General features: G+C 34.6%; 3 protein-coding genes, 1 long non-coding RNA gene and 1 other non-coding gene across 8 annotated transcripts; 2 read left to right on the top strand and 3 right to left on the bottom strand.

Annotated features, from left to right (window-relative positions):
- The first annotated feature begins 7 nt into the window (after positions 1-7).
- Positions 8-1,353, top strand: LOC101267806 (uncharacterized). The gene is made up of 2 exons (XR_741305.4): positions 8-692; positions 803-1,353. It is a non-coding gene; the product is annotated as an uncharacterized lncRNA (long non-coding RNA).
- A 107-nt stretch (positions 1,354-1,460) lies between these two features.
- On the bottom strand, positions 1,461-3,699 carry LOC101256872 (deoxyuridine 5'-triphosphate nucleotidohydrolase). Its single transcript, XM_004238201.4, has 3 exons — positions 3,349-3,699; positions 2,108-2,199; positions 1,461-2,013 (listed from the first exon to the last, which is right to left on the bottom strand). The coding sequence occupies exons 1-3, from the start codon at positions 3,513-3,515 to the stop codon at positions 1,820-1,822; spliced, it is 453 nt and encodes a 150-aa protein (XP_004238249.2). The 5' UTR covers positions 3,516-3,699; the 3' UTR covers positions 1,461-1,819.
- A 1,987-nt stretch (positions 3,700-5,686) lies between these two features.
- Positions 5,687-15,749, top strand: LOC101267523 (protein ESSENTIAL FOR POTEXVIRUS ACCUMULATION 1). Of its 4 annotated transcripts, none has more exons than XM_069297453.1 (10): positions 5,687-5,903; positions 8,845-8,933; positions 9,122-10,024; positions 10,127-10,247; positions 10,365-10,424; positions 10,837-11,622; positions 11,781-14,328; positions 14,420-14,613; positions 14,717-14,776; positions 14,991-15,749. In XM_069297453.1, exons 1-10 carry the CDS (start codon positions 5,855-5,857, stop codon positions 15,365-15,367), a joined length of 5,187 nt encoding a protein of 1,728 aa, XP_069153554.1. In that variant the 5' UTR covers positions 5,687-5,854; the 3' UTR covers positions 15,368-15,749. The 4 variants fall into 4 exon arrangements, with proteins under 4 accessions (XP_069153554.1, XP_010320384.2, XP_010320383.2 ...); XM_010322082.4 differs by having other exon boundaries at positions 5,693-5,903; positions 11,778-14,328; XM_010322081.4 differs by having other exon boundaries at positions 5,735-5,903; positions 10,365-10,448.
- Positions 15,750-16,234: 485 nt separating this feature from the next.
- Positions 16,235-16,341, bottom strand: LOC138336995 (U6 spliceosomal RNA). The gene has a single exon (XR_011220943.1). It is a non-coding gene; the product is annotated as a U6 spliceosomal RNA (small nuclear RNA).
- A 544-nt stretch (positions 16,342-16,885) lies between these two features.
- Positions 16,886-19,901, bottom strand: LOC101256584 (uncharacterized). The gene is made up of 3 exons (XM_004238200.5): positions 19,314-19,901; positions 18,236-18,462; positions 16,886-17,164 (listed from the first exon to the last, which is right to left on the bottom strand). The coding sequence occupies exons 1-3, from the start codon at positions 19,632-19,634 to the stop codon at positions 17,098-17,100; spliced, it is 615 nt and encodes a 204-aa protein (XP_004238248.2). The 5' UTR covers positions 19,635-19,901; the 3' UTR covers positions 16,886-17,097.
- Positions 19,902-22,654: the final 2,753 nt, after the last annotated feature.

Below are 22,654 nucleotides of genomic sequence, written 5' to 3'. Positions count from 1 at the left end.
AAACTTTGAGTCAAATATAATCAATTTATGCTGGAAATTATTATTCAACATGTCAAAGTCAATCTATAGGCTAATGACATGGATTTTTTTGTTCATCTTCTAAAGATAGTATCATATCATCAATATGAGCTATTTTGGAGATGAATTTCCTCCTCCTCTTTCTTTGATTGCAATTTTCGCGATTATCATTGTGTACATGTTGATTTGTTACCTCGTTCTTGATCTAATCGATTCACAACAAGGTGATCCCAACGATGATATAGCTGTTGCTGATGATGACTCGGGTTTGTCTCTTGAAGAGTTGCAAGAAATCAATTGTTTCTACCTCAAAGGACAAGTGAATTACTCAGTATGTGCTATTTGTTTGGATGGTCTTGTTGATGCAGAATTGTGCAGAAGTTTTCCAGCTTGTAACCATATGTTTCATGCTCAATGTATTGATCCTTGGTTAGCCAAAAAATCAACTTGTCCAACTTGTCGAACTCCTTTTAGACCACGATTTTCATTCTTAATGTAAACAGAACAGTCAAGACTTATAGTCTAGTGGTATCAGTAACAGTGAGAATATAATTAAACAATAAATACGAGGTCATAATTCTTGTTTCAATGTACGTGAGTGAATATAGATGGATCAAGTGTGAACATTCACACATTATTGTCATTGATGTTACTCAACAACCAACTACTCTAAGGTATGGCATAGAGCTCAATAATATTTTTAGTAGTATTATTTTCTTACTCCTATTTTATTACAAGAGCATGGAGCCAAATGACTATTTGTGCCATGTAAATATTTTTTCAGAAACTCCTATCTATTCAAATGAGTTCCTCTGCTGCTGAACTCCCATCCCCTCTTTTTTTGGTTGCTATTATCGCGATTATCATGGTATATATGGTAGTTTGTTACCTCGTTCTTGATATGATTGATCAACAAGTAGATTCCCACGATGAGATATCTCGAATGGATGCTTATGACTCAGGATTATCAGTTGAAGAGTTGCAAGGAATCAGTTGCTTCTACCTCGAAGGACAAGCTAATTCATCGATGTGTGTCATTTGCTTGGATAGTCTATGTGAAGCAGAATTGTGCAGAAGTTTTCCTCCTTGTAACCATGTGTTCCATGCTCAATGTCTTGATCCTTGGTTAGCCAAAAAAAAAGCTTGTCCAACTTGTCGAACGCCTTTAAGACCATAATTTTCACTCTCATCAGAGTAAGAAATTTAACTATCTTCTACATTCATATACTGTTTACTTGTATTATGTTTACTCATAAGTTCATAGTATTCTCCGGCTTTTGTCACTACTAAAATGACCTGTTTCATGATGTAAATGAAAGATATGCATTATTTTTTCGCCTTTTTGATTCTTATAGTCAATGATGACACATGAACAGATGAAATGTATAGTTTTTGCAACGCCAATTATTACTACAACATTCAACAGCATGAACATATGCACATCCAGAATGTAGAGTCGGATCCCTTTATAAGTGTACATAGTTCGAGCTGAAAGCAATGAAACCAACAGAAAATCGACCTACATTTGATTAAAATACACAAAAACATTTGGTTTGGAGGCATAAAGGTGCTTCCAACGACAACTATTACAAGAGTCAACAGTATGAACAGAGGCAGAGGCAAATACAGAATGTTGAGTCTCAGGATTCGAATATGAATGTGATACTTGTATATTCTGTTTGAACCCAAAGAACTCGTTCTAGATCAGCCTCGGAGAATGAGAGTTGAACAATAAACATAACAACTGCATAACATACACAGACATAAAGCTGCTCCAGCAAATTCAAACCCCACATTATAATTATTGATAAACCTCAACAATCTCAGGTATAGCATGGAGCTCAATGACTAGCTGTGCTATGTTATCGCCAACTTTCACCTCGAAATCAACATCAGAATGGTTGAACAGTATCACGAAAACAGGATTTTTGTCTAAATCAACCACACCACCTCCAACATCAATGGAACGATGCCAAGACAAACTTGATCTTGCAGCTACACATATGAAACAAAAGCAGCATCTCTAAAGACAGATTATGTCATTGTAAAACAAGAATGTATACATTTAGATAAGAGTATTGCAGCATACCGACACGACCATAGGTTCCTGGAGGTAAGTCTATGCTTAAGTCAGTGGCAACTTTTGCCTTGCCTCGTGCTGGCACCATAACCTCCCTTGCACTATGAACGAATTAACAATCACGAAAAGAAACAATAGTTAACTCAATGATTTGTTACTTATTTAACGAGTTTTTAATACATATACAAGGTTTAAGCCAAAACTACTGAGCTCGTGCTTGACTGAATCCCTATCTTTTCTACTAGATCCGCGTTTGTTATCAAACAGTTCTGCTACAGTTTGAGACCATAAAAATCTTATCCATGATAGCAATCACTGTGCCTGATAATACTTTTAATATAGCAGTGTGTCCAAACTTTAACATATTTATATATGAAAGAGCATATACAGCCATTTTCTCATCTTTTTTTCTGTCAAGAGTAGAAAATGACAGAATGACAATTACTTATATCAGTTACTGGAAAAAAAAAACATAATAGATCTCTCCCCATGTTCCCCTGGACCGCATTGCGGATCAGGGGAAGGCAAGAGTTAGCCTCAGTACTTCCCATCAATCACGGTGTTCATCTAACTAGCACTAATAGAGACTCCTTTATGTATCGGAATTAGGCATCCATCTTTTCAATAATCTATTCGTGTTGGTAAAATACTTCTCCGCACCTGATGTTTACACCTTATCAGAATTGCTTCAGCAATAACCATTTGTTGGTCACACGTAAAGTCCACCAAAATTAGTAATTTAAAATTACAGTTGCCGTAACCAACATAATTTGTTAGACAATTAAACTCTCAACACTTTTTGACCATTTTCCAGAACCAACTCTCAAGCAAAAAAACTGTACCAATATTAGACACAACTTAGCACAAAAACATTTTTTTATCATTATCAAGACATTTTTGGTTCATGTGTTCGGTATCTGTATTGGAGCTCCAACTAAATCTGGTACATCTGGATTGTAGGATCCATATGGGTGATGATCACAATTTTTTTTTTTTTCATATACAGAATTTGAACTCAATACCTCTAATTAAGGGTGGAGTAGTCTCAGCACCGCACCACAACTCATGTTGTATCATCAAAACATTACATACTCAATATATACAGGGTAATACTGCATATAGTACAATAGACCCTTATGGTCCGCTCCTTCTTTGGATCCTAGCCATAGCAGGAGCTTAGTGTATCGAATCGATTTTGCTATTATTAGATCAACAATCATGGTCAAGAAACTAATACTAGTAATTTTTACCTGAAAAGATCATAAGCTGCTGAATGAGGGAACATTCTTTTGGGCAAAGTGGCATTTTCTGATAATCTTCTCACATTCAAGAACGGTATATAACTCTTTATGACTTCACAAATATCAACTGATCCATTTTGGACTGCAAAATTTGTGAACTTCTTTTCCTCTGCCATAATTAGTAAATTATATTACAAAACAATAAAGTTGTTTAAAATTTCAATTTGCAACTATGAGTGAAGACTAATGTACTGATCAATGCTCAATTTAAACTAATCTCTGTTTAATTTTTTTAAATAAAGAATTTAAAAAGTAGCAACTCTCTGTCCAGCTAGCTGAATTTTTATTTATGGAATAAGTTAAAAAATAAAATAAAAAATGACTTCTTTCATTGTAACGTCAACGGTTTTTGGATGATTATGAATGATTGCTGTATTAATTTAGTTGAATGACTGTCTTTTGGGCAAATTATTAGTATATAATACAGACAAATATTATAGGAGCCGATATAGAGATTGAAGGATAAGAATATTGGGATGGGGCGAAAATCGGTGTATTAAGGAATAGAGAATACACAATATATGGCACATAAAGTTGATTCACTCGATCAAGTTAATATACTGTGTATCGATCCACCTAGGCTTAGATTTGGGGCGTGACACCTGACCCAACCCAAGTGGCAATCCAAAGGAGATTGTAGAACTTGTTTTCTGTGTATTTATTAGAGAAGTCATTTTCCTCATTTTTAAGAAACTTATTTTGTTGAAAATTTTTAAAATTTTTGACTAATTTTATATCGAAGTTGAAAAATACTTTCTGATATTAAAGAGAAACATGATTTTTTAATTTATCGAATTACATAATTTTATAATACAAATATAAAATTTAAACTAAAATTATTAAATTTTATTAAACGTATAATTATACTAGTGACTCTGCCGCAGACAATTTGGACCATATACACTCTACTTCATAGCAAATTACAATGTGTTTTTAGGTATTTACTTACTCTATCAGATCATGTTAAACTTATAACAAATGTAACATGTAATTTCTTTAGTAAAATTAAGTGGACGAAAATAAAAATATATTACTAACATGATATAACCAGTTAAATTTCATCAATACGTGTGTACATACCTTATATCCTTCCAACAACTAATTTGGATTAAGTTGAAGACAAAAGATTAAGACCTATATTAACTCATATTCTATGGACACGTAGGATCCATTTCAAAGAAACAATAATGGACCTTGAATTGGTTCATATAGTCCTTTATTAAAATATAAATTAAAATTTTAACATTATCTTAAGCATTTTGATGTTTTATCTTCATCTAAGCAGCATTGTGGCTTTGCTTAAACGACATATCATGATTGATTTCGATCTACAATTAATTATTATAATTGTAGCTCAATCGTTATCAATGTTAATCAGGTAAATTCATTAAAAAACAAATAATTATCAGTTGATATATGGTGTGAAATTCATAGGTTACTTTCAGTACTTCTATAATATTGACTACACGAAAAAGTAAATTAGGCTCACTAGATGTAAGAAAATGAATTGATCGATAATGTTGAGTATATTTGAAGTGGAATTGAATTATCCCTTTTTATCAATTATATATGGGGCAAAGAATAAAAAATATACAAGGTTAATTATTAATATAAGTAATGCAAACTCTATTTGTGTTGTTAGCATCCTTAAAATTTCAAAGAGTTCATACGAAGGTTCAACCCAACAAACATATCATCAAATCAAATCGACAAGCTTAATATAATGATATCCTTCGCTCAAACAAGTAAAAATTCTTGATATTTTATTTAGACTTAAAGGGATTGATTTCATAAATTTTCTAAAAAATATATTTTTAGAAGTACGATAACAAAAGTAAAATATAAATATTTGCCAACAAGAGTCGTTAGAAGTTCACCTTGGTTTTGTAGTTTTCTCAGGCATAAAATTTGCCTAGTGTAACATACATTTATTATGATTTGTGATTTAACAAAATGCTTATTCAAATAATAATAACTATCTTCTTTTTATCATTCAAAACGAATCGTACTTTTAAATTATTTTATCTCGATTTATATTATAATATTCAATTAATTTTTCAATCTTCTTAAAAGTAAAAAATTTATATTTTTTATTTATTCAAACAAATACTCAATTAGTATCAAATGCTTATAACAATTCATGTCTTATTAATAATAATAAAATAAAAATAAAAATTACCAAATAAATAAAATAGTAAAATACATTTAATTTTGGAACGTGAAAAAAAAAAGACAAATAAAAAATAATAGGAGTTGGATATGGCTAACTTGCGCCGAAGGTTGACACGTCATTAAACGTAACCCAAGTTTTCGATTACCCTCTACCCTACCCTTTTGCCCTATATTCACCCCCGCCCTAAGCTTCTTCTCCCCTTCTTCCCTCCTCTCACAAAGCAGCATAAATTAGGGTTTTCTTTGAGCGCTTATTCACTTTTTCTCCTTCCGATCATAAGCCATGGGTGACAAAACGCAATTTGATTCTCGCCATAGTCAGATCTCCAAAGGTTAAATTTTTTTCAACTTTTTTTCACCTTCGAAATTCTTCAGTAGATGCATTCATTTTTTTTTTAGCTTTGTGTTTATCTAATCGTAACGAGATGAATGTATGTTTTCGTTGTGAAAATGAAAGATTGTAGCTTTATGTGTGTTCTACTGTTGCCGCCACTGTGGGTTTAGGGTTTCTATATGGTTGATTGAGCTTCGACCTGCTGAACAAACTGTTCAGGAGCATGAAAAATGATGATGTTCGAGTTTTGTGACGGTAGGAGTTATCATTCGGTGATAGAGTTGTGGTTTTTCTGTATGAAGGGATAAATAATGATATAGGGAGATTTGTTTTTTGTGTGTGTTCTGTTTTCTATTGATATATTTTTGTACTCAAAGAAACTAGCTTTGCAGTGGGAAATGCTGTTGTTTGAGTTATCTTCTCATTCGGTTATATAGTTTTTTTTTGTTTTTGTATATTTGATGAATAGTACGAGATTTTTGTGTCTGCTTAGTTTTTCCTATCAATACTTTCAATCAAAGAAATAACTTTGCTTGTTCAATTTTTCTTACAGTAGGAAATATCACTCGTTTGTGAAGATGTGATTTTTTTGCATGTTTGACAACTCGGTTATAAAGATGTAATTATTTTGTACATGTTTGACGAATAATACTTTAGGTAGCTTTTTTGTTTGTCTGCTTTTTCTTTTCCCTATCTATATTTATACTCAAAGAAACTGATTTTGCAGTAGGAGTGTTGATGTTTGTATGTTTGATGCGTAATACTATAGGGAGATTTATACTCAAAGAAATTGACTTTGCAGTCGGAATGCTGTTGTTTGAGTTTTCTTACTAAAGAAAATATCACTTGGTTAGAAAGTCTTAATTTTTCATATGATAATAATACTGCCGGGAGGTTTTTTGTGCGTCTGTTGTGTTCCTATCGACACTTTTTAAGTCAAAAAGATTGATTTTACGGTAGGATTGCTGTTGTTTGAGTTTTCTCACTAAAGAAAATATTCATCGGTTGAAGTTGTGATTTTTTTTGTATGTTTGATGAATAATACTATAGGAAGGTCCTCTTGTGTGTTTGTTTTGTTCGTATCAATGTTTCTATACTCGATGAAATTGACTTTGCATTAGGAATGCTGTTGTTTGAGTTTTCTTATTATAGAAAGTATCACTTGGTTATAAATTTGTGGTTTTTATGTTTGATGAATAATACTACTTGGAGATTTGTTTTTTTGTGTTTGTAATTTTCCTTCAGCCTAAGCGTTGTCCCTACCACTACTTGTATCCTTGATGAAATTGATCTTTGTGGTGGTAGCTGGTAATGTTGCTTAACAATTGGCTAGTCTCGTGTTTGAGTGTTTTAATGATGTTATAAGTTTTGGTGAGTTGCTCTGTATTGTCCTGTCTTAGGACCGACCGTAGTCTTCGGAACCTGGGAGAGTATGTCTGCCCGTTTATCCTTCTATACTTAGATACCAGGTCTAGTCTGCATTGTGCGAGGATCAAACCTGTGACCTAAGTCATAGATTTGACAACCTTAAAAGTTGAACCAAGTCATGAAGGCGAACACTCCCCTTTCTCTTTTATTACATTTGATCCTCTTATAGCCTCACCTAAGAACAATGTACATGAAAATATACATTGAACATTGTGGAATCATCTCTGAGGACTTACTCATCTTGTTCTACATGTGTGATACTTTTAGCCTTTGTTGAAAGTGATGATTCTGATCTTGTATCACCATATATCCATCTTAACATATGTATCTTACAATTATATATCTTACTGCTATTATAGCCTAGACACTCAATAGTCACTTCCACTATAACATTCCTGGTCTGGAAACCACTTTGCAGCCACTGTTGTTAAAGGCTTGCTCAAAACACATTTAAGCCCTGAAACAAACTTGTGTGCTTTTCTTCACTTAGTTGTTACTTTAGTGCAGTCATCAAGGGGCTTATTCGGTTACATCTTCACCAATGGGCTCAATCTATAAGAGCACAATACTAGACAGTATTATGTATATACTTACATGATACTTCTATTTGCTAAGAACCACACTTTATTTGCACTTTGCTCTTGAACTCCAATATATTTTGGTGATTTTTGCTTTTGACTACTTGTTTGCCTTTCATGATGTCTGTTAATCGACCAATTTAGTGAGTCAAAATTCAAATGTTTTATCGTCAAAGGATAAATTAATGAAGTATGTGAGCAACTAACTACTTAATAATGATAGACATCAGCAATGCGTACAACCATGTTAGTCAAAGCTTCATGTCTTTTGCCAGCTATGGTGCTGATGGTTTGATTCAGAGATGAAATCAGGGGAAATGAGTTTTTGCGTGATTTAATTGGCCTTACTATAAAGGAGAACAGAGCATGTGATTTAGAAGTAAGTGAAGCTGAAATATCTAAGAACAAGCATATTTAAATGCTGAAATAAGCATTTGAAGCCCCTGATTTCAGATGTTATCTAGGAGTATCTTTTGTAGTTAGGAGAGATAAGAAGTGACTATTACTATGTGTAAGCAAAGGTGTCCTGTGTTATTGAAAGGCAAGTTTAATTCATATAAATCTTCTGAATTTTCTGATAAGTTTTCATTGAGCGCCACTTAAATTCAAGGTGGAATTTATTTCTTTAATGTATCATTATGTTTCTATGTTTTACATGCCTTTGATCTGTTACAAGCCTTCCAAACTTCTTGCTCCTGTTAATAATGTTGATCAAACCCTTGGAATTTTTACGGATGGGGAACAGGTTTCATATAATAACTTATAGGGATTATATGGAACCTCCTATTTTGCTTATTCACATAAAACAGTAAGCAGCAGGGTTTAATTTCTTACCTTATGAAATGGGTGTTTTCATTCCAATATGTGTTTGCTGTAGTGCAAGATTATGTGTTCATATGTAAGTTATTTTTGTTGGCTTTTTGATGCATGTAGATGTGCAAGGACCCAACGATTCCATTCCGCTTTCACCGCAGTGGCTTCTGCCAAAACCAGGGGAAAGTAAGGCTGGGATGGTCACCGGGGTATGTTTATTATTGCTTTGGATTTCCTTTTTAATTAAACCCTGTACCATTCTCACTTTTGAGAAACATTTTGGTATTGGGTTAGAAGCAGTTGAGGTTTTCTGCTTAAATTTGTGTAGCGGTTCTTAATAAATTGTTAATTAATAAAATAGCCTGATGTTTGGTCGTCTATTGGTGTTTAAATGCAGGACAACCATCTCAATGCACATCCGGGGTATCCTATTCGTTCAGAGTTAGCAAAATTTCCTGGGATGAGTGAAGATATGCATGATAATCAAAAGAAGAAAGATGTGTTTAGGCCATCTGTGCTCGATATGGAATCAGGTCGACGGGATCGCTGGCGTGATGAAGAAAGGGACACCAATTCTGCTGTTCGAAGGGACCGCTGGAGGGAGGGAGATAAGGAGATTGGTGATGGCCGCAAGGTGGAGCGCTGGTCGGACTCCTCTGGCAGACATCATGGAGAAGTACGACGTGGTCCAGGTGAAAGATGGACCGATTCTGGAAATAGGGATAGCAATCACGATCAGCGTCGAGAGAGCAAATGGAACACGCGCTGGGGACCTGATGAGAAGGAAGCAGATGCTGTGCGTGAGAAATGGAGCAACCCTAGCAAAGATGCTGAAATGCATCTTGAGAAGGGGTCGCCAGGTCTTGCCTATCATGGAAAGGATGATAGAGAGGGTGACCACTATCGGCCATGGAGATCTACGTCTCACGGCCGAGGAAGGTCTGAACCTACTCATCAGACTTTTACTCCAAACAAACAAGTTCCTACATTTTCTCATGGCCGGGGACGTGAAGATGGTGCTACCCCTACTTTTTCTCTAGGTAGGGGTCGTGCTGTCTCTGGAGGGAGCCCCATGATTAAAGGCTCTCTTCATGTGCAGTCAGTCGGGGCATTCTCGGAGAAAGCTGAAAGTGTTTCCTCTCCTATACGATACAGTCGGTTAAAAATGCTTGATGTGTACAGAGGGACGGACATGCAGTCCTGTAGCAACTTTTCGGATGTGATTGTGCAAGTTCCTTCACTTACACAAGATGAACCTCTGGAGCCTCTCGCATTATGTGCACCCAGTCAGGAGGAATTGGTAACTTTCAGAGAGACTTGAAACTGATATTACTTGGATTAATTGGATTTTGATCTGATGTTAATTTGTTTAAATGAAGTAACTGCTCAAGTTTATGTTTAGGCTATCTTGAAGGGAATTGACAAGGGGGATGTTCTGAGTAGTGGAGCTCCACAGACTACTAAAGATGGAACATTAGCTCGAAACTCAACTGAACATACTCAACCAAGGCGCGGCAAACTAGGTACTTCTAATTCTTAGATCGGTTTAGGGGATTTCTGAATCTAGATTATATATAGGCTCTCAAATTAGTATGTTTTGTGCTATAATTTTGATTGCCATCATTTCTTCAATTGTTCAGGTAGCAGAGAAGATTTATCTTTTGATGATTCAAGAGAAGAAAGTACCGACAATGCCAAAGGTGGTTATTTGAATCACCCAGAAGGTTCTTTCTTCGAAAAGTTACATTCTTATGGGTCCAGTTCTAAATCTGAGACTAAGCAGAGTTTAGAGAGATTTTCTGATCCCAAATTAGGTGCTGTAGGTATATGTGTGGATATCTGTCTCTTGATGTACTATGCAGTTCATCAGGGTGCAGTAACAAAAACATATCTTAAATGTTACTAAGGTTTGGATGTCCTGTTAAAATTTCAAGAACCAAATACATAAGCTAGTCTGTTGCTTATACATATCTTTCAATAAGCAGAGTTGTCTTCTGAGGGAGCTGCTTTTGATTTATGGTGGTATTTATTAAGAGATCCATCAATTATCCTTCTTTTTTATCTGTAATTGGGTCACAGTAGATTGTCTTAACATTTACTTTTAATCTTCAGTTTCAGTAGAGGACAGTATTCTTCATAGAGAACGGGAGTCGGTCAATAGAGATCCAAGCACACCAGGACACTCACCTGTTCCTCATGGTGGCGGCTTATGGCGATCCTCTTCAATTGGTGCACGTTCACATCTGGCGGCTAATGATGCTAGAGATTTGCCAACGGATATCAGGTCAAGAACATCTGATATTGGATGGCTACAGAGCCAGAAAGATAAGAATACTGATCGGGAAAGAGATCTTACAGATCCTTCTTACACCAAAAACGAAGGATCTAAATGGCAGTTTGGGGATGATCCTATTCTGAAAAGGCAATTATCTGCTGCTATGGACAAAGAGTTGGAGATGAGGAAAATTTCACAGTCATCTCCGGAGGACCTAGTTCTATATTACAAAGATCCACAAGGTGCAATTCAAGGTCCTTTCTCAGGTAGTGATATTATTGGATGGTTTGAGGCTGGATATTTTGGTATTGATTTGCTAGTTCGATTAGCTGCTGCACCACATGATTCACCATTTTATCTGCTGGGGGATGTTATGCCCCACTTGCGTGCTAAGGCTCGGCCACCACCTGGATTTGGAGCGCCAAAGCCAAATGCAGATGCTCCAGGGGGTTTGAATGCGAGCAGCTTCACTAAACTTCATGCAGGTTCAAGTGAGATTGATACGGTAAATAGTGAAATGAATTACAAGCATAACTCAACAGAGGCTGAAAATAGATTTTTGGAGTCACTGATGGCTGGCAAAGTAGGCCATGCACCGCTTGACAAGTTTTCTCAGTCTGAAGGTTGGTTTGAATTTGTTTTTTCATTAGTATTTGTCTGAATTTTGCATGATTGTTTTCTATGCTGATATTTTTTGTATTTATAACTGAAGCTTCAAAAATTGGAAAGATGTGCATTAATATTCAACTGATAATTGGTTATTGCTTTTCTTGCTCAGCAGGCATTCCGGCTTATGGTGCAAATAGCATTGGTGCTGTTCCTCCTATGGGAGCTGAAAGTGGAGAAAATCTGTTTCTCTTGGCTAAAAAAATGGCTCTTGAGAGACAGAAATCTCTACCAAAGCCTTTTCCTCTTTGGCCTGGGAGAGATGCATCACCTGTTGTTCCAAATGCGGATATTGTTCAGGATCCTTTGCCTCATTCTCAACGGCCTTCAATGGCTGAAAATATCCGTCAACAGTCCCATAATCAGAATGTTGATTTGATGTCTCTACTTCAGGGCATACCAGACAGATCAGCTGGCATTAGTAGCGGCATTAGTGGTTGGTCTAATTTCTCCGTCCAAGGGGGATTAGAACCGCTTCAGGAAAGGATGGAGATGCATCAAGGTCAGAGTATGCCCCCACAATCTGCATTTGGAATGCAACAACAGAGGCTACACCCACAGAATCCACCTATGACCAACTTACTAGGTGCCATGGATAATACTTCCAGCATTTTGGCTACTGAAAAGCTACTTTCATCTGGAGTTCAAGATCCACAGCTGTTAAATCTATTGCAACAACAGTACTTGCTGCAGCTACAGTCTCAGGCAGGACAAGGACCGCAACAATTGTCAGTGTTAGACAAGTTGTTGATGCTCAAGCAGCAGCAGCAGAAACATGAAGAACAGCAACTAATATTGCGCCAGCAGCAGCAGTTGCTCTCTCAAGTGCTGTCTGATCAGCATCCTCATCAGCGATTTGGTGAACAACCTTATGGCAAGTTGCCGAATCCTGGCATATCTGCAGGAAATGCTTCTATGGATCCTAATCATTTCCCGCCTTCACATAATTTGTTTCCAGTGAATACACAAATACAACTTCCTGTTATGGAAGAAGCTCATCCCTTAAATTTCGCCTTGCCCTCGAGCATTTCTCAGGATGTCTGCCAAATATCTGAGACCTCAAAAGTGCACTTGCCACATCAAATGTTCGGAGATTCTTCCAGTCAAAGGAGTTGGGGTTTAGTGGAACAAATTGATGATATTCAACTGAAGGTCCCAGGGATGGCAACAGCCATGATTGATCCATCATCACATACAGAATTTACCAGCAAACATCACCTAGAGAAGGGTTCTGAAAACAATGAACCTCCAGCCACCACTTCTGAAATTGCCTCTCATTTTCCACATGTAGAGCAGTTAGAAAAGGCAGCTATGCCACCACCACCAGCTGTTGATAATGACTTGCATCAGAAAAACAGGGTTGAATCACCACCAGCTGCAGCTCCCTCAGAACCACAGATTGAAGGAGATTTACATGATGGGCTGTCTGTCACCAAGGAACTGAAAAGTGTTGAAACCCGAGAAGTTAAAAAATCATCTGAAAAGAAGTCCAGGAAGCAAAAGTCCACTAAGGGGCAAACTTCGGACTTACCAAAGGGAGCTTCTAAGTCACAGTCATCAAAACCCTTACAATCTGATGCTCCAATTGCTTCTGATTCATCATCTGTTTCAGTCGATAAAGCTACAGCTGTAGGTCCAGGAAGAAGAGAGAGCAGACCCGAAGTTGCTATTGCTGATGTTGTGGATGAATATCCAGGGCAAAACCCACCAATTTCACAGTCCAACACCCAAGTACAGTCTGGACAGCGAGCTTGGAAACCTGCTCCTGGTTTCAAGCCGAAGTCATTGTTGGAAATTCAAGAGGAAGAGCAGAGGAGAGCACAAGCAGAAATAACTACTACAGAGGTCGCCACATCTCTGAGCTCCTTAAGTGTGTCTACTCCATGGGCTGGATTTGTTACTAATTCAGATCATAAATTAGTTAGAGATACTCAGCAAGATGCTGCCAGCACTGATTTGAATATGAATAACTCAGATGTTTCTCTCGACCAGAAGACTAAGAAAAGTCAATTGCATGACGTACTGGCTGAGAACACTTTGGCCAAGTCAAGCGATAGAGAGAGAGATTTTCCTGATATGACATCTGTTCAACCTTCCGTGTCTGTCAATGATGATGACAACTTTATTGAAGCTAAAGAAACTAAAAAGAGCCGCAAAAGATCTGCAAAATCTAAGGGAGCAGGAGCAAAGGCCTCAATGCCCACAGCTGCTTCCGAGGTGGCTGTTGCATCAAGTCCTATTGACAAAGTCAAAAGCTTGCGTCAGGTACAACCTGATCAGGAAGTATTACCTGCTATACCATCTGGTCCTTCGCTAGGAGATTTTGTTGTTTGGAAGGGTGAGTCTGCAAGTTCTGCTACTATTCCTGTTCCAGCATGGTCCACTGACTCTGGGAAACCCTCAAAACCCACATCCTTGCGGGACATCCTAAAGGAACAAGAAAAGAAGGTTGCTTCTGGACAGCAGCATATACCAGTGCCAACACAGAAATCTGTGCCAAATCCACCTGCGAGAGTAGGTGGTCCATCATGGTCTAGTTCATCGCCCGCCAAGGCTGCGTCTCCTATTCAGATTAACTCACAAGCTGGCGCTTATTCAAAAAATAAAGTGGAGGACGATTTGTTTTGGGGCCCAATAGATCATCCCAAGCAAGAGTCAAAGCAGTACGGCCATTTACTTCCTCATCATCTCTTCTCCTCTCTCTCTCTCTTTCTCTTGATAAATTCCTCCTTTTTGTTGGTTGTAATCCTGCAGATCTGAATATCCTCAGCTTGGAAGTCAAGGCAGTTGGGGAAGCAAGACCACACCAGTGAAAGGAAGTCCTGGTGGTTCATTGAGCAGGCAAAAGTCTGTCAGCAGTAAGCCTGCAGAACGTCTACTATCCTCATCTCCTGCGTCAGGTCACTCGTCCCTGAAAGGGAAGAAGGATGCTTTGACAAAGCATTCAGGTAACCATGTGTTTTTTAAGAACTAATCAAAGATCTAAAGTAAACATTGTTTCTCAGCGGAAAAAGAAAAAAAATATTAACACAATTTTCTTCTTTGTTTCAGAAGCAATGGATTTCAGAGAATGGTGTGAGAATGAATGTGATAGGCTCATTGGTACAAGAGGTATTTTTTAGAATTATCTCTCTTCTGGAATACTTTATTGCTCACTTGATTTAGATCTCTCTTCTGGAATACTTTATCACCCCATATATTTTGAATTGTGTCGGTAGTTGAGGAATTTCTCGAGTCCTACACTTCGACTGATGATGAGAGTATCTACGTAGAACTATGCTGACAGTTTGTCTGATGTTTTCCCAAATTATTTTTGTTCATTCAGATACCAGCTTTCTGGACTTCTGTTTCAAGCAATCCAAGTCAGAGGCTGAAATGCTTCTGATAGAGAATCTTGGCTCTTATGATCCTGATCATGAATTCATTGACAAGTTCCTCAATTACAAAGACTTTTTGCCTGCGGATGTTTTTGACATGGCCTTCCAGGGTCGTAATGATCGTAAGGTCACTGGTGCAAGTGCCAAAAATGTGACTTCTAACAGTGTTGGCTTTGACCAGGGCAACTCAAGTGTTCAGGATTGGGCCACAAAGGGAGGAAAGAAGAAGGGTAAGAAGGGCAAGAAGGTTAACCTTTCAGAGTTGGGCTTCAATGTGGTTAGCAACCGGATAATGATGGGAGAGATTCAGACTGTAGAAGATTAGGTAGAATGAGGGAGGGTACATACTTTGTGTTTGAGAATGTTTGTAAATGCTTTAGGATTATCCAGCAACAGAAGCAGTACTATTTAATCTGCTCAAAGCAATTTTTGTGATAATATTTCTGACTTTAGGTCTTCTAAATCAGATTCAATCAGAATTAAACCTAGAGCTCTTTTTCATGTTTGTCCTCCACCCTTTTTTGTTTTGTAATACTCAACGTTGTAATGCATCCTGAGAGAGATGCTTTAGCTGAGGTGGGTTCATTAGTGTCCCTGCATTATAGTACCCAGATTATAGTTTCTAGTTGAAAGTTGTTGAACTCGGTTATTTTGCATGGACCCTTAGAAGGTTTATGCAATAAATTTAATCAACCTTTTTTAGTGTATGCTTTGTTGATGCTGTGGCTATAACACTCTACATGGATATGTGACATATGTCTGGTGTCCATGTTTTTATAATCTAGTTCTCCAGAAAATAAGAGTTGAGATATAGATAACTTGTGCATAAAATGGGATTAGGTAGAATAGTTGCAAGTTGTACAGAAGAGACTGTATCAAATCTGTTACTTCTGTTTTCAGCACTTGTACCAGAAATGACTTTTGGTATGTCTTTTTGTTTATGGTGAAGTTGGAAGTTAAGCTGTTGCTAAATTGAAATAAAATCTTTAGCGGTGAAAATGTTCTCTTTTTCCGTAAGCAAAAAAGTATGTTGAGGTTACGAAGTCACTTAGTTTGATGGTTTCAATTCTGCTTTTAGAAAACTTTGCTTGATGTGTTTACCGTTTGTTTGATCAATATGAAGTTGCAAGAAACCTGTGGCTAAATTAGATCTTTCGTGATGACGCTATTTTCCCAACTTAGCATTTGTTGTCGAGAGTAGATGTGCTTAGCCATTTGTGCTTGCCATCCTTACAAAGAAATCATGCTAATCTTTCTTCTTTGTATTATTCCAATTTTATCGAAAGTCTCCGAAGGGACCACATTTTGGTCCTCAGCTTCGCCCTATTCTTTGAATAATCAAGTGTCATTTCAGTTTCAAAGATGAGATTAAATTATCGCGGTCCCGATCTATAATAACACTCATGATATTTAAGTAGCTCTCTCACGTGTGAGCCTGATTTTTTTTGTGGGCCAAACATGTGAAACTTGTTTTTTGATTTAGCTGACGGTGAGATTCAATCTCAAAATCTATGCCTGCTCTTGTGTCACAATTTTAATTTTTGTTTTCTTTTTTCTTTTTGAGGAGGGGAGTAAAACTTACCCGCACCGGAGGTTCACATCAAACCAACACACGCATATCATGTATTTAAATTTATAATTTATTTTACTTCATTAAATCACGTAATAATGAAAATTACATTGACTTGTGTAAACACCCAATGCGAAAAAGTTTTTCCGTAATAAAGCAAAAGTAATTAAAATAAGTAATCTGAGTACTATAAGATGGAGAGAACTACTATATGATTTAGATCAACCAAATAAGAATAACCGATTTTAGTTAACAACATAATTAACCAGCTGGTTTTGAAATGGCATATTATTAAGTGGAAACAATCAAAAGGAAGACCTTTGCCTTCACTAAATTTTGATCTTATGATATATCTAAATAAAGCTCTAGTAGTAGTAGTATAAATACAAGTAAAGAACTTTGACTACCAAGAAGAATGAGTTCAACCACAACTTTGTTGCATCTACCTTCCATCTTAATTCTCAACACAACCATTTCCCTCATCATCATTTCTGTTTCTTTGTAGTTGTCGTCTTCGCCGGACTTTTAGATCCTTTTTCTTTCTCTGCTTCTCTGTTCATATTCGTAACCAACCAAATTCAACAATAGTTCGTTAGACGTAAACTTTGTTGAGAATATAATTAAATAAATGAATGTGTGCTCTTTAATGGTTCAAACTTTTGAATAACATGATTATACACTTCGACATGGTATCAAAGCAGGTAGTGGTTGGAATCTCACTATCATATCCTTTATCAAACAACGTATTTGATGAGATAGTCTCTCAGTTCAACAAATTTTAGTGTAGATTCATTTTCAAATCTTAGGAATTTTAGGAAAACTTTGGAACTACCCTTTTGCATTTTTAGGTTATACACACTATAAAAAATACGTTCTTCAACTTTAAGATGAGATGATCTTAGACTTCAACAAATTCTAGTGTAAATTTAGTTTCATATCTTCTTAGGAATTTAAGGAAAACTTAGGAGAAGCACTTTTTTTAGGATGCCCCACAAAAATAACCACCCCATGTGATATAGGACAGTAAAGAGTTGCTAGTTAGAAGTAGATACTCTGCATATTCAGTTTCAACCTATTTTAGGATAACTTGAACTACCCTTCCACACTTTTATAGTTACTCCTCAAGACAGAGAACCCCATAAAAAATCATCATCCAATATACTAAAAAGCAGTAAAGAAGTTTTGTTAGAATTCCTCAGTTTTGACTTTTGGACTACTTTATTTTTAATAGGTGTGGTATCCGGACCAGATTGGGTATCTGCGACCTCACTGGCATCACATAACTCTATCCACTGAGGCTTGGAGAGAAATGGAGAGATCACCTAGTGTTTTGCTTCCGTTGGAATATGAACCTTAGGCTTCATAGTTCTCAATCTATTTCATTTACCACTAGACCACGGTTGCCCCTCAAGATTAAGTTGCATGCTAAGCTAATCCTCATCCCATATGACAAAGCACAGTAAAGAGAAGAACAAGGATTAAGGAACTCCCTAATTACTGTCAGAACTTTGAGCAGAACGTGTATATCAAGAATTCATACAGCCTGATTTCGACTAAGTTTGGAACTGAGGCGTAGTTGATTGATATATATACAATAAAACAAGTCTCACTGGAAAAATTTACCTTGGTTCTGGTTTCTTGTTGGAAGGTGATTCATAAGTGGAAGTGGAGCGCAGGGACATCTTGGCAATCTCCGACACAGCAGTGTCTCGGGTAGCTGGTGAATCACTCGTCAAATCTAGGTACGCTGCTTGGAAAGCGTCTTGCCAGAACTTAGGCAACCTGATCCTGCTATTCTGTGTGTACACATCCCACATATGTTTTACCATCTTCTCTCTTTCCTCCAATACCTACCAATCAGTAGAAAAATTCAACATTTTAATACACAAAATGGTGTAAAAATGTACTCCTACTTGATCCAATCAACTTAATCTCAAAATCAAACTTTAAATGAGCTTTACTGTATTACTACTACATCAAGCAAAAATGTAGGATTTGCTTTAGTATTTAGAAAATCAATTCGACGTTTTTACACATGATATGGTGAAACATCAGGAAATCAAGAACCCCACAAAACAAAACCACTATTTAAAGTAGACAGAGAAGATTAGAAAGAGTAAAAGCAAAAAAGAAAAGAACTTTTTGAGGTGATTGACCTGAAATGTACTCCTAATACTACCAATAATCACCTAATTTCAATTACTAAACAAGCTGAGTCTGCTATATATACTAGTACTAACTATATATACAGCAAAAATCTAATCTTTTTTCTTTATGATCTGCCTTTAAAGTAAATAACCCATGTAGCCAAAAAAAAATATTATTTTTCTTTATGATTTGCCTTTTAGCAAAATGACCCATGTAGCAAAAACAAATCTTTTTCTTAATTACTTATGATTTTGCCTTTTAGCAAACTAACCCATGTAGCAAAAATTTAACCTTTTTCTTAGTAACTTATGATTTTGTCTGTTAGCAAAATGACCCATGTAGCAACAATCAATTTTTTTTCTTAATTACTTAAGATTTACCATTTAGCAAACTGACCCATGTAGCAAAAATCTAATCTTTTTCATAATTACTCATGATTTGCCTTTTAGCAAACTGACCCATGTAGCAAAAATCAAATCTTTTTCCATAACTACTCAAGATTTAGCCTTTAACTAAACTAAACCATCAAACAAAAAGGATCAAGAAACATTACCAGAATATCAAGATCTTCATGGATCGTGAAATCAGAAGCATGAGATAAACGGCTGAGATTTGAAGTAGACCAGTTGAGACTAAGAGTAAGTGAGCCAGTAAACATAGACCAAAAAGCTAGCAAAAGAATTGCAGCCAATACCCACAATTTGTATTTACCTTTACCAAAAACCCCACTAAATCCTTGATCTTTTTTTACAGTTGATGTTGCTGCTGCTGCTGCTGGTGTTGCTACTACTGAAACTGAAGAAACTGTTGTTACTGTGTTTGTACTAATTCTTGATTGAGCTTCTTCATCTTTCATTTCTTGGTATATTCTCATGATTTTTCTTTCACCCAATTCAGAAAAGATTAGATCTTTATAAGCAAAACTGAGAGTAAGAATTTTTTTGATTTTTTATTTTTGAAGAATCAAGAAGATGATGAGTGGATTAAATAGAGGTGATGTTTGGACTTTTTATTTGATATAAAATTTTTTTTAAGGAATAGTGTGTGGAAGTGAAGTGAAAGAGAAAAATGAGATGAGGTGAAGTAAACCACCGACAACAGTTTAGAGTGGGACACTACCATTAACAAATTAGTGTTCTCACTACGAAAAAAAAAAAAAATTAATATATAATGATTTTTTTTAATAACATTTTAATTTTAATTTTTTATGTGATATATTTAAGACTATATGATTAAAGAATATTTTGATACATTTAACGTAACTTTAAATCAGAAACACAAAAAAAATTTTTGTTCAAAGTCAAACTAAATCAATCTTTTTGAAATAAAAAGAGTATATACTTTCATTATATTGGATGGAAGAGATGGTATCATATGGATATTAGTTACTATATTATTAAAAAAGAAAGTTTGGATGATGAGTATTAATTATACTGAAAATCGAATATTAGTTATATTAGATGATCAATATCAACTATTAGTACAAGGTATTAAAAGTGTGTAAATACTCAATGAGTATTTACACATTATTAGTTGGATCAGTACGTATTGTATTAGCAAAAGTGTTGTATTCCATCAATGAGTGTTAATACTCAACTCATCAAAAGAAATGTATATATATACATGATATTAACGATATAAAGTGATAAAATATCAGTCAATTAACAATATATTATATTAATTATAATTACGTTAAAATCTCTATCAATGCATTTTATATCAACACATGTGTATCAATAACATATATCAGCTATATCAAAGGGAGAACATTAATTGTTAGTTGTATTAACGCTTACTATATTATGAAAAAATTATATTCACTCCGTCTATTTTTAATTGTCATATTTTTATTTGTAGAGTCAAATTGTAAGAAATTTATAATACTTTTCATATATTTTTTGAATTTCTAAATTTTTTTGTTTAAAATATTGAATTAATGTAATCTAATATAATTTTGAAAGATGTCAAATAAAAGTGAAAGGAGTTAGTATTAAGGCGATGAATATCAATACTCCCTCTGTTCACTTTTAATTGTCATGGCATCTGTTTTTAGAGTAAATTATAAGAACTCTGACTAACATTTATTAATATAAAAAAAATACAATTTATAATACTTTTCATTTAGTTTTTAATGTCCAAATTTTATGTTTAAAATTTCAAATTAATATAATATAATTTAATTTTGAAAATGATTCAAATTAACTTTCAAAAAATATAATATGACAAATAAATTTAAACTGAGAATATATTAACTATATTATCACGTATTATATACAGACAATATCAAATGCATATTATATCAACTAAAAACACTTCAAAAGGCTATATTAATGTATATTGTAATTTGTATCAATACGCATGTGTATAGTACATTTGTTATATAAAATCTAAAATATAACAATATTTTAAACACTTCAATATCAAATGCATATTATATCAACTAAAAACACTTCAAAAGGCTATATTAATGTATATTGTAATTTGTATCAATACGCATGTGTATAGTACATTTGTTATATAAAATCTAAAATATAACAATATTTCATAAATTTTAAAAATTATGATCATACATCTTAAACAATATAAATATTTGTCACGATCCATAATTTTTAATACATAATAAAACATGGCATGTGGGGTTTATTGAATTTAATTGACTTTTTATGTTGTCAATGTCTTTGTGTGTGCTTTCAAACTCTTTGGTGGGTCACCTAACATTCATCCTTTAGGAACCGTTTAACGTGTTGACGAAATTAGGAATTTATTACACTCTAATTTTTTTATTTTAAATTTTACACTCTAAATTAGAATGTTACTATCGAGGACTATTTAAATTTGTAACTTTTAAAATAATATTCACATATTTATATAATTGTAATTTTTTTAAATATATATTAAGAGAATTTAACCATTCATGTCATTATTTTTAAAATGTTATCTAGGATGACCTGAATTTTTAACTTACAATAATATTCACATATTTATATTGTTGTTATTTTAAAAAATATATATGAAGAGAATTTAATAATTCATACGTATAGTATGAGTTTTAGAAGGAAGGATCTTTATTTTAATGTAGTTAATTGATTCGCTAATTATTTTTTCTAGTTGGAAGTGAGAGATGTTTACTATCCGAGCAATTCTCTCTCGTCATAAAAAGTAAAGTGAATGTAGTTTCTATTAATTTTTTTGTTCTATTTTAAGTGATGGTGGTATTTTATTCGCTTTAGTTCACTTTAATTGATTTTATGAAATATTTATCATCTAACGCTAATAACAAATATCAGATAATTTTATCTATTAAAACTAAATTAATTTTAAAAAAATTAGCTAGCGTTTTTGTCCGCGCGCTGAATTTTAAACATGAAAGTAAGTCTAAGAGTTTTCAAACCACTTACCACTAGGATTTGAAAGTTGAAGATTTCTTAATAGAAAATTTTATTTTACTTTTTAGAGAAGCCTATCTTTATATTAGATTAGTAGGTTTTTGACAATATATATTGATGAAAACAATCCATTTTGGAAAATGCTACAAATTACAAATACCAAACATGCCAAATAGAGTTAGCAGCCTTTTTGCTTTGATCAAGTTGCATGGAAAATGGTCTTTTTTTCACATTTGGTTTGTCAAAACTTTATGAGTATTTTAAGATGATATAAATATGTATCATTTTTTAATATAAAGAATCAAACTATCATTGAATCTTTTGAATATACAAATGTCCAATATTTATATTTACTCAATTGCATTTAATTCGTCAAAAGGGCATTTTCTATTCAAATACTAAATTTTATATCGAATATAGTGTTAATATTAAATTTGATATAATCAACTTTAACTCACTACATCAAATTTTATATAAAAAATTATATTTTTTTCATCATAATTATTAT

Source organism: Solanum lycopersicum, chromosome 4 (assembly GCF_036512215.1).
Source record: "Solanum lycopersicum chromosome 4, SLM_r2.1".
Lineage (NCBI taxonomy): Eukaryota > Viridiplantae > Streptophyta > Magnoliopsida > Solanales > Solanaceae > Solanum > Solanum lycopersicum.
The sequence above is the reverse complement of the archived record's forward strand: the minus strand, read 5'-3'. Positions and strand labels throughout refer to the sequence as shown.

Coding starts and splice junctions, on each gene's coding strand:
- LOC101256872 (XM_004238201.4), bottom strand. CDS start 3,515: ATGGCAGAGGAAAAGAAGTTCACAAATTTTGCAGTCCAAAATGGATCA. Junction 2,200..3,348: donor GCAGCTTATGATCTTTTCAG/GTAAAAATTACT, acceptor ATTCGTTCATAG/TGCAAGGGAGGTTATGGTGC. Junction 2,014..2,107: donor AGGAACCTATGGTCGTGTCG/GTATGCTGCAAT, acceptor TCATATGTGTAG/CTGCAAGATCAAGTTTGTCT.
- LOC101267523 (XM_010322080.4), top strand. CDS start 5,855: ATGGGTGACAAAACGCAATTTGATTCTCGCCATAGTCAGATCTCCAAA. Junction 5,904..8,844: donor CCATAGTCAGATCTCCAAAG/GTTAAATTTTTT, acceptor TGATGCATGTAG/ATGTGCAAGGACCCAACGAT. Junction 14,614..14,716: donor TGCTTTGACAAAGCATTCAG/GTAACCATGTGT, acceptor TCTTTGTTTCAG/AAGCAATGGATTTCAGAGAA.
- LOC101256584 (XM_004238200.5), bottom strand. CDS start 19,634: ATGAGAATATACCAAGAAATGAAAGATGAAGAAGCTCAATCAAGAATT. Junction 18,463..19,313: donor ATGAAGATCTTGATATTCTG/GTAATGTTTCTT, acceptor ACTGATTGGTAG/GTATTGGAGGAAAGAGAGAA. Junction 17,165..18,235: donor AACAAGAAACCAGAACCAAG/GTAAATTTTTCC, acceptor GAATATGAACAG/AGAAGCAGAGAAAGAAAAAG.